Source organism: Pyxicephalus adspersus, chromosome 3 (assembly GCF_032062135.1).
Source record: "Pyxicephalus adspersus chromosome 3, UCB_Pads_2.0, whole genome shotgun sequence".
NCBI lineage: Eukaryota > Metazoa > Chordata > Amphibia > Anura > Pyxicephalidae > Pyxicephalus > Pyxicephalus adspersus.
This window is the reverse complement of record NC_092860.1, coordinates 84,913,545-84,925,637: the sequence shown is the minus strand read 5'-3', so window position 1 is coordinate 84,925,637 and position 12,093 is coordinate 84,913,545. Positions and strand designations below refer to the sequence as shown.

At 38.0% G+C, this 12,093-nt stretch overlaps 1 protein-coding gene across 1 annotated transcript in view; it reads left to right on the top strand.

Annotated features, from left to right (window-relative positions):
• MTHFD2L (methylenetetrahydrofolate dehydrogenase (NADP+ dependent) 2 like) overlaps window positions 1–12,093 on the top strand; it is a 44,358-nt gene that overhangs the window by 19,762 nt on the left and 12,503 nt on the right. The window contains exons 4-6 of the mRNA XM_072406811.1: window positions 1,339–1,491; window positions 3,570–3,677; window positions 6,055–6,147. Of these exons, the coding sequence (XP_072262912.1) occupies window positions 1,339–1,491; window positions 3,570–3,677; window positions 6,055–6,147 (354 nt within the window). The remainder of the gene's footprint in view (window positions 1–1,338; window positions 1,492–3,569; window positions 3,678–6,054; window positions 6,148–12,093) is intronic.

The following is a 12,093-nucleotide window of genomic DNA, read 5'->3' as shown; positions in this document are numbered from 1 at the left end:
GCTGCAGCCAGCATCAAAGACACACAGGCTGCAGCCAGCATCAAAGACACACACGCTGCAGCCAGCATAAAGGACACACACGCTGCAGCCAGCATAAAGGACACACACGCTGCAGCCAGCATAAAGGACACACACGCAGGATCAGATATCTGGAGCTGTCTCGGTGAGTACTTTTTTAATTTACCGCTATATATGCTTTTATTTTCTTTTCCTCCTAGGTCTTATTTTCGGGGTAGGTCTTATATTAGGGCAGGTTTAGAAAATAGTGCTAGGTCTTACTTTCGGGGTAGGTCCTATTTTCGGGGAAACACGGTATGTAACTATACTTACATCACAAATCAAAAAGTCATTACGTATATTTAAAAACCATCAAAAAAATTACATGATATCTTCCTTTATATTAGTTTACCATAATCCCTAATTTTCCAAAAAAGGCTAAGGTTTGAAGTTCCAGCATCATGAGTCGTGAAACTTGTCATTGTAATAAGGTGCAGACACTGGGTGATTAATGAACCAGTGATCAGGCAACCCAGAAAGTCAGCCCATAAAAAATTAATACTTAAGTTGTAGGTGGACCCTGATAACCCTCATCACTCACTGTTTTCTTTTATCTCTTTAAAATTTTGAAGGTGGTATTGTCCACTACTCTACATTTCAATTTTTTTTGCTTTTTGATACTTTGGATGGCTCCTTACTCCTTTGTTTGTATTTTTTTTAATGGAGAATAAATGAAAACTCCAAATGAGAAGAGTGATATACCCTAGAACTAAGGGAGGGTTGTGCTGGTGTAGCCATTTTCTTAGTGAAGTTGAGTGTTTCTCAACCAGGGTTCCTCCAAAGATTGCTTGGGGTTCCTTGAATAATGACCGATTTGTTTATCTCTGGTTGATTTTACTGACGCCAATGATCTTTTTGGCTACCTGGGTGACATTCCTCCCACTGACCAGCAATGTAAGAGGCATTTTCCTACTGACCACTGCACTACCAACACAATGTACTGAGAGCTGTAGTTAAAGTATTTATACTAGGGGTTCCCTGTACACTTTCAGGGTTGATGCTTGTTAAAACATTAAAAAACACTGCTAATAGGTGAAACAGATCTTAGAGTGTTATACAGTACATATTACTAATAAGTAACTTCAACATCAGAGTTCAGAAATATGCTTATTGCAGCCTGCCTGAAGCTGTGCAGCCGCTGTTCAAATCAATCGCTATAGCAGTGCATGCATGTCATAGGCTTCAGTCACAACCCTGAATTACATAGTACATATTACAATAGAGCATCCACATCAATCTACCTACATTCCTCAAGGATGTTTCCATATCATTTTTTTCCAGAACATATTAATGAACGGGATGTCTGCAATGCTGTTGCTCCAGAAAAAGATGTTGATGGATTTCACATTGTAAATATTGGAAGACTCTGCTTAGATCAGTCATCTATTATTCCTGCTACAGCTGCTGCTGTTTGGGAAATTATAAAAAGAACAGGTAAGCTCATTATTTGTATATTGTATATTTTGATATTATGTATTGTACATTTGAGCTCATTATATTTAAATTAAACTAAAAACTAAAACTTAGGCAAGTATGATTTGTAAAACAGTGGCCAAAATGTTTCAGTTTACCACCAGGGATATTTTTCCTTTCTTCTCGTACCCGTGACCACCTCAAGCAAGAAAGAAAGATGAAGATCTTTCCTTGCTACAAAATCACTTCGGTGCATTTAACCAATTATAACTAGGATAATAATTTAGGGTATATTTCCTAAACAGGGTCATGGACCAAATCCTTCCTTGCTCACAATATAGGTATTTCTGCAAGCTTAAAGGATACTTTGTTAATGTATCAATGGTATCACAAAGCATTGGCATCCTTCTTTTTACAATTGATCTTTACAGCCCCTGTAGTTACTGAAACTTGAAATCTATATAATGACTAGACAACAAATCTATCCAAACTTAAGAGAGGTGTGCAAGTCTGCCTGATAAGTTCATATTCTGTTGTGTATGGAAGTTCCAAGTCTCCTGGGGCAGACTTTTGTTAAGGGGTAAACTTTGACACAAATCAAGTATTCCATAACATGCTATTTATATTATATGCTCTGGATGTTCCACTACATGACCCAATAGCTGTCATAGCGGTGTTAGTTTACTAGTCGTCACTAAATGTCATGTGAACATTTTTCTTTTGTCTTCTCTTTCTGAGAAATTATATCAATTTCAAACATGTAATCTAGAAATATCAATGTTCCAGTATTAGAGGACAAAAAGTCTTTATATCTGCATAAAAACTTTCAAACAGAATTTGTTAAAAAAAGAAAAAATGCTTCATTCTTTTGACTGTAAAACAGTAGAGCAATGAGACTTTCTATATTGTACAGGTCCATAATGGATAAAAGGACATTTCTTCATATATGGTCTTATTACATAGTGTCACACAATACATTTAACTCAATCAACACTTTTTCACATTAGGAGTGAAAAAGAAAGAACCTAGGTCAGTTTTAGTGCTTTAGTAAAAGTGGATTGCTAGTCTGGGTTCCTACTGCTATATGTAAATTTGAGATTTACTATCTTTCCTGCTGGCAACTTTTTCTCAGATAGAAAGTGAAAAGAACACCCCAGCAACAACACCAAAAAATAAATACTTTTCTTTCCTTGGAGCTATGGAAGGCTAAAACCCCATTTTTATTTCTTTATTTGCCCTTGTTTTCACCTAATTCCCATCTAGTAAGGCACTGTTTAGAGGACAGGAAGTGAGGGTAATTCTCCCAAAAAGAGCCTCAGATAGTAATATCACCATATATTTCTAAACATTCTCCACTTTGTCTCAAACTAGGGAAAGTTTTTCACATGAACTTAATGGAAGATTTACATTGCTGATTCTTTTCTCTGGGATGGCTGTTACAAATTGTTCCCAATTTTCCATAGACCTGTTTCTAAATGTACTCAGACATCAGAAGATCAACCATTTTAATTATTAATGTTTCCCATAAGGCCAGTACATACTAGAAAAATAGTATTTCTGGTATGAGAATAATACAGTGTCTGCCATTGCTAACATTACAATTGGAAAAAGCAGGTTTTGTGGCAGCTAAGATGATGATCTGTTGGCTGTATATGCATTGATTTACTTATCCTTACTACTTTATGTTCTTTGGTTTAGGTACCCTTTAGAGTTTGATTAAAATATGGTATAACACAATATAACTTATATTTCTTTATTGACCATATAGTTATCCTACCTGCTAACTGCTATCATTGTGTGTTTACAGTCAGTACAACTACCAGACAGAAATGTCCTAGTTTGTTTACTTAGCAATTAGAAGCTTATATCCTGCTCTCCATACATCAAAGAAACATTCTCCTTACAACAGGTATCTGATAACAGCTAACTACTATGAACTTCTTTTCCTAGAAGTAATAACATTATGAAAAAAAACTGCTTAAGGTGAGGGAAAGGAATAGAGATAATGGATAAAGTTTTTTTTTTCTTTTGGTGATTTTTCTTTTATACACAATATGGGTAAAATAAAATGCGCATTATGTCTTTATCTTTTTAAATAGGGATTGAAACATTTGGAAAAAATGTTGTAGTTGCAGGAAGATCAAAAAACGTGGGGATGCCCATTGCTATGTTGTTACATTCAGATGGTAGACATGAAAGACCTGGCGGTAAGTATGGCGCTTTTTAACATGTTTATTGTATATGTATGCATAAACTAAACTTAACTAACAACTAGAACTTTTAATTTAGGTCCCTTTAGCCAAGTGTCCTAGCAATCAGAAAGTAAAAAGAAAAAGGTTTATTATATGTTAGGCCTGAAGCTGAAATCTTACCTCTGACAACAATCAGTGGACCAGTTGTTGTCATTTGATTTCCTGTCGCATTGGTAAAGGCTGAAATGTGTGCTGCTTCTTCTGCAAATGTTTAAAAATGGGCACCACGTCATCATGCACTTTCCTCAAATGTAAAAAAAACAAAGGACATATCACCTGATTTCACAACTGTGCAGTGTGAGATTGGGCGATGTCATCTAAAACCCAGAAGAGAAAAGAAAAAAGATGGCTGCATGGGACATAACGGCGAGCCCCACAAAGAAGATGTAAGCCAAGACAGCGCTGGATTTGCTGGGTACATTATGTATATTGATCAAGGGCTTTCAATGAGTAAAGGGTAAGTATGTTTTTTTTTACACAAATTCTGCTTTAAGCCACACAATGCTCATTCTGGGCACTAAAGTTGTAGCTTCAGTTAGCTCAAACAGAGCCATTGTTCAGTTGTTATTAAACAAGCTGCCGGTCACTAATATATTAGAATCTAATCCTAGAAACATTGGGCGTTGTTACTAAAAAAAAATCTTATCTTAATGAATGAGGTGAAGATTCTCCTTGCAAAGAATACCCAAGCAATTGCAATAAAATGTAATAATGTTAGCTTGCACATTGTTGCATGGCCAAGGTCAGCAGAGTTTTACTTCATTCACTAAATGCAAATTCTCTTGGAACATGATAATTCCCTATGCTAACGGAACAGATTTATTGTATGGTTTTTTTTTAGCTAAAAAATCAATTTTTTAAAACTTTTAAATATTGAAGTGTTTGAATGAATAAAGTGTTTAAATATTAACAGGTACAAGGTGCAGTATTAAAAGAAATTTCATGTGGTTACCTCCTACTACCTAAAGCTGAGATATCTGGGAAGTTGCAGTCAGGCCGGTTCAGTTAAATGTGTTTTTTCTTCACTTGTAGAAAATCCTCTCTCTTTTTTATCATTACATTGTGTGTCTGTAAAGAGGATTTAGAGTGTGTAATTGAAGTGCTCTATGAAGTGCTTAGCTTAGCAGCTTGACAAACTTCATGTTCTGGCTTTTCAGCCCATTGTACAATACAATTGTTGAGCTGAGACGATTTGAGTTAAAATAGTGTAAGAGTATTAAGAAGTCCTTTATTTTGTTGTCTGTGGACAAAGTTTGTGGTGATAGCTGGAGTATTCTGAACTCCTAATACACTGAAATAGGACTATGACAATAGGTGTGGTTTAAAAGCTTAGAAAGGGGTTGTTTAAAACGTATCTCCAAGGATAACATTAAAAAAAAATCAAGGTGAATTCTGTAGGATTTTTTTGTTTGTATCATGTGAATACTCTATTATTAGCTAGTATTTATATAGCTCTGACATTTTACGCATTACTTTACAAACTCCATGATTATATCACTAACTGTTCCTCAAAGGGGCTCACAATCTAATGTAGGAAGAAAGTGAGTTACTTATGACCCCCAGGTGCAAATAAGAGAAAAACCTTAATAACAAAAACTAATGCAGCCACAACACCACAACATAGTTTTAGGGACACTTGCAGTCCACTTTTGATTAAGTACAATACAGGACAAGGCAAAGCAAAGGTGTTATTAAGTTCTGTTGTGTATCTAGCATATGACTAGGCCAAGTAGCAGGGGATTCTTAGTAGTCTTTTTTTAAGTACCAATTCCTTATATTCTCTCTTTGATGCCTCTTAAAATTACCAATAGTAAGGGAGAACATGGCCTGTACACCGACTAGGTAAATATTAAAGATAATGTGTATTGCAAATAAATGTATATATGTATAGATAATATATATATATATATTTACCAAAAACTATTGATAAAAATGATTATTGTGCCATTTTTAATACTATTAGTTTTTGGTGGAAATAAATACACACACATATATATATATATATATATATGTGGATGAAAAAGATTTATTTTTATAGATTATAGTGTTATGCAAGCCTGCAATTGATGTAGCATGAAAGCTGCCATTGTTGACCTTTCCTTCTGAAAATGCAAGTTACCTGATTGTCATGTTGACTCCCTTGCTTTAGTGCACTGGCCTGAAACAATGTTGACTTACTTACTACTTTTATCTGACAATTCTGTTCTTCTTGTCACGTAACTAAGGTCACACAGTGCATACATACTGATAGTAATCCTTTATAGTACTATAAAATGAAATCAAATGAAAGCATTATGATGACAGTATTAGTAATAATATTATTTTCCTTAAGGTGATGCAACTGTAACAATTACCCACAGATACACTCCAAAAGATCTACTGAAGAGACACACTCAGCTTGCAGATATTATAATTGTGGCAGCAGGTAAAGCCTTTTTTTACTTTTATATTTATGCTATTACTTTTTCTTTCAATCTAAAATCAAGTATTCATAAATAAATGTTTTACAGCAGTGCTTATGCACTTTGCAAGAAGACATTTCCATCTGGTCCTATTCCAAATAATTAGTCTAATTTGCCTATCCTTACTTTTACAATTTTACTTATTGTTCCAAAATATCCCTTTGGGAGAGGCTATCTTATAGGAAGTCTTTTACCTGCTGGCTTTTTAGGCTAGAGCCCTGGGAAATTTGGTTCAGTTCCTGGAAATGTAAGGTAGGGACAGGGACCTGATGGTTAGGGAAAGTGACCTGAGGCTTTTCAGTTTCCACTTTGCTTTGAGACTTACAGATAGAGAGGGGAGTGCTAGTCAGCAGATCGAGCAGGCTATAAAAAGACAGGAAAGAAACCATATCGTGGGTTTAGGTAAACTTTTCTATTGTCATGATTGTTAAATCACATACCCTGTTTCTTTGTGTAGGTGTACAACACAACATACCATTATATGATCTTTTTGATAATGGACTGTCAACCAGTTATTTAAAAATTCTTGCATCATTTCAGGATGTTCTGTTGTGTTAAAAAAATGTTATAGAGATAAAATAGGTTAGTAAGTCAATTCACAAAGATTACAACACTCCTAAAATAAAACAAACTTGGTGGGTGAGGTTGGGGGTGACTACCTGACAGCTGTAATAGCTATCTATGAAGTGGAAAACGAGTCTGGGGTAGTTAAACTTTTCAAGATAACATACTAATTTAGAAGAAAATATGGCTTTCAATAAACTGTTGTTCATTTTAAAACAAATATGATATGAGATTTCTTTTTTTTTTTGTGAATTGAATGTTTTTAGGAGAAAATTTTATGAGATAAAATAGGAAGTGGAAACCCCTCATATATTTTAGTGGATTGAGGCAATCTCAATCCAAAATTTTTATTCCCAGCTGCTACGGCTGCTTGTATTGTATCTTGGGTCTTTTACAACAAGTCTGGTCATTTCTCAAACTTTATGTTTCAGCCACACATACATAATTTAAATTATTATGATTTGGACAGTTCTCCAAGCGAACTCTGCAGTTTAATGCTGTGTGTGCTACTCCTGTGTCCTTTCCTTCACAAAGGCTACCATATTGCTTACCATTATTGTAGTTTTAACCTATAATCAGAAATACTGCCTGCAATGACAGAGGGAGCTGGAAAATGGTAGGTACTACTTTTGTCCCTGCAAGGGACAAAAATTGGCGCTGGTGCACAGGACAATCAGCTTACCCAGGTACAGCTGAATTCTACATTAACTATTCAGTGCTCCTATATCTAGGACTAAAAATGAAAAAGTAAGCATTTCACTGAGATAATGTTTATTTGGGAGTAGAAAGTACAGCTGTGCTTGCCTGTTCCTTTGCCATGGCTAAATGCAATGACAGGAGCTTCCCAGGTCACTGTGGGGAGCAGCTTGAATGGCATATAAAGTAACCAACACTGGATTTCTAATCAGGGGTCATTTTAAGACATTGTAGACAATGCAAAGGTAAAAGTTATTTTTTTTTTTGAATTGTGTTGTGTTTTTTTTAGCTGCGTTTACACTTTCAGTGAATGGGTAAAGGGTGCTATTTATCCCTGAACTTATTCCTCAGGTTAAAGGAATGAATATCTAGTGGCTTCCTTACTAAAGGGAGCTTCCAGATTCCAATAAACTTCGTACCTGCAGACCTCCACAACACTGGGGTGTAGTGACGAGCCTCCTTCTATTTTTGGCAAGCCAGATTCCAGAAAACCTTTTATGGACAGGGACACACACAAACACTCACAAACACTCAACTTCCTATTTAAAAAAAGTTCCATCCCTATTGAGGGGTCTGGATTTTATAATATTTTGCAAGACATTAAAAAAATTGCCTAAAAACACCTGTACAAGTGTTTGCAAATGCCAAACGTTTTTGCCTGAAATTGTTCCCAGGTGCTGTTCTGTAGACAGTAGGTACCCAGGAGCTGTAAAAACTGTTTTTTTATCACTGGTCTGAACATAGCCTAATAAACTATAAACAGAGGCACTATCACATTACATTTATAATAAAAGTAAATACAAAAGGTATTAGGCTAATAAAAGTTGGGAGAAAACTGTATTACTTTACAGATGAAATATTCTCAATACAGTTGTTCCTGTCCATTCTTTTTGTTCATTAAGTAATTTGCTATGGATTAATTTACCGTATAACAAGCTTTGGTTCACAAACTTATGAAATGCTAATAGAAAGATTTTCCCAGGATCTGCCCATGCCATAAGTCAGTTAAACTGGATATGTAGGTTTTATAATTAAACCCATTTTGATTTTGTCTATTCATCCATTTGTGCCAATTATAATAAGTGGACTTACCATGCAAGTCTAATTACTTAATGTTTCCAAAAGGAAATCAAAATTGTTCTTTCACTTCTTGTTTCTCATGGAACTAGTAATTACTAGAAAAACAATACCTTGCAGCTGTCATTCATTGTTATTCATCAGTCTACCTATGGACAGTTAACATACACTAGGTATATCACTGGTACAGGGAAAACACACTTTTTTTTGTTTCAAAACAAAATTTGTAATTTCCCATTTAAGTGAGAGAATCATATTTGCCTATTGCTCAAGTTGAATATATAGAAATGGCCAGATCTGTGTAACACATATATGAAGACCTCATATATGAGCTGTAAACTGCACAGCACAGCACCAGAATTCACAGTCAAAGATGTAGATGCAGTCTCAGAGTATTGTGATCTCTGAAAGTAAATAAATACCCAAGTGGTGTACATGATTAGCATGCCTACACTTGACAATAAAAAAATGTATCAGATGCTACACACATCAGATGAGTCTCACCAGAGAAAGGTCATGGTCAGGTGAAAATCTGACTTCGATACAGCGGCCACAATAGATTTATGAACAACTGATCAGGAATGACCATGACGAGGGTAGCTTGGACTTTTTAGCCCATCCTTCACCACCACCATCAGAACCTCCGCCTCCCCTGCCCCCCACCTGCTTACCAACTATTCCCCCATCAATAAATACCCAGACACCAATCTTGGATCTAATTTGGCTGGCAAGCAGCCGTTTATTTGAACACGATTAAATAAATTAACCATTCATGTAATTAACAAATATCCAATAATAAATAAATGACAAATAAATAAATACAAATAAATACGTTTGATATGCAAGCATACATTAACATAACATAACACTCCATTATTATTATTATCACTTAACCAGGATTATATAACGCAAACATATTACATTGAATATAACCTAATTAACCAACAACCTAATTCCTCCCTTTTAATAAAACATAACCATAACAACAATATCCATAATGTTATCAAACTCCATACTCCTGGATATACACCCAAACAACCAGGCTGCAGGTCTCAGAAGGCAAAATCCTTACCCAACAGGACTTAACTTTTCCAACATCTCCAGCTTGGCCCTAGTCGCCCAGCACCGCCTCAGGAGCCATAATCATCCGTTCACCAAAAACAGGGAGACCCACTAAAGAGGATCCCCCCTGCCAAATTCCAGCTCTTTACCAATGCACTGGATCCTTGCCTTCCAAGACCCCAACCGCCACAGTCTCAGGTGTGAAACCTCACACCTGAGCGCTACCTCCACACTCACTGAGCTTGTTCCATCCTGAATTCCAGAATTCCATCCTGCCAGTTCGTTTTCCCCCGTTCCCAGCCGCAGAAATGGCCCACCGCCGTATTCACCATACTCTGAGCTGTGTTGAACCGTTCCATTAAGCAAGCGCTTGTCCACAAATTGGTCCTGGCCACCATAACCGGCCAGACCGCAACACTATGTCACTCCTGCCACCACCTCAAACCAGCCAAACCGCACGAATTATGCTCCACTTGGAACAATACCCAAATCATAGCCCACCCTGGCATGGAGCCCTACCACGCCAAGGGGCCACTCACCCACCACAAACAAGCCAATGCATCATGTAGCACTACGATAGGATACACCTGGGCACCCACTCCACCGTAATCCAAGTACTTCAATCCAGTGTACTGCCACCTCCGCTCCAGACGAGCACGCTGTCTATTGGTCAGCTGGACCGCCATCCACCTCTCGTCACACCCAACAAGATAGTGCCCAATTCACAACCTGAACCAACCACAGCTGAGCGCCCCAACTTGAAATTTAAACAAAATTTTTCCCTTCCAGTTCAAAGGCAAATTCTGCCACCCATGCCCAGTAACCACCAGCTGCCCCTGCTAACTGACTCACCGTACGCCCACTAACTCCAGAATCACCTGCCACTGAAATCCAGAACTCATGAACAACATCCACACCCAGTCGACCACCTGGAACCCGTCTGGGAACGTCACGCAACTCACAACACACTCCAGAATACGCTTGCCACTGAAAAAGAAAATACTGGGTCAGAGGAAGACATATAGTGCGAACCAATCCCTACCATACTGACACCAGGGAGTAATAGTGTAAACCCTCCCACTATACTGACATCCAAGAGAATTAGACCATACCACCCCCCCTGTACGGACACCATCAAGCAATATAGTATACCACCCAACCCCTGCTGATAGGGAGGACCCAACTTAGCCAACCCAAAGGTTACTGACACCAGGAAATAATAGAATATACCCTCCAACACCACTGAGAGCGTAAAGTGATAGAACATACCATCAAACACCACTGACATAGGGACTAACGGACTATACCATTCCACTGTACCAACACAAGGGAGTACCCGAGCATAGCCATCCACAAAACCAACCCCCAAGGAATAATTGAGTATACTATCCCACAGTACTGACACTACTGAGGGAAAATAGTGTATACCATCCCACAGCCATGACACCACGGAGTAATAGAGAATACCATCACACAGTACTGACACCAGGGAGTAAAAGAGTATACCATCCCACTGTACTGAAACCTAGGAGAAATAGCGTAAACTATCTCACAGCATTGACCCCAGGGAGTAATAGGGTATACCATCCCACTGTACTGACACCCCGGAGAAATAGTGTATACCCTCCTACAGTACTAACACCAGGGTGTAATAATAAATATCATTTCACAGCATTGACACCAGGGAGTAATAGAGCATACCCTCCCCCAGTAGTGCCCCCAGGAGAAACAATGCATACTATCCCACTGTACTGACACCAGGGAGTGATAGTGTATACATCCCACTGTACTGACACCAGGGAGTAATAGTGAATACCATCCCACAGTACTGACACCAGGGAGTGATAGCAAATACCATCCTGCCATATCGACACCAGGGGGTATTATTAAATACCATCCAACAGTAGTGACACCAGGGCGTAATGCCATTCCGCGGTTCTGACACCGAGAACCAATAACAAATACCCTCCCACTGTACTGGCACCAAGGAGAAACACTGCATACCATCCCCACAGTACTGACACCCAGGAATAATAGCAAATACCATCCCACTGTACTGACACCAAGGAGTAATAGTGTATACCATCCCACTGTACTGACACCAAGGAGTAATAGAGTATACCATCCCACTGTACTGGCACCAGGGAGAAATAGTGTATACCATCCCACAACACTGAAACCAGGAAGTAATATCAAATACCGTCTCACCGTACTGACACCAGGGCCAAAAAGTGTATACCATCCCCCAACACTAACACCAGGAAGAACTAGTAAATACCATTCTCCAGCACTGACACCTGTGATAAATGGAGTATACGATCCCACAGTACTCAAACCAGGGAGTAATAGCAAATTCCATCCTGCCGCACTGACACCTAGGAGAAACAATGTATACCATCCCACAGCACTGACACCAGGGAGTAATAGTACATACTGTCCTCAGTACTGACACCAGGGAGTAATAGTATATACTGTCCTCAGTACTGACACCAGGGAGTAATAGTATATAC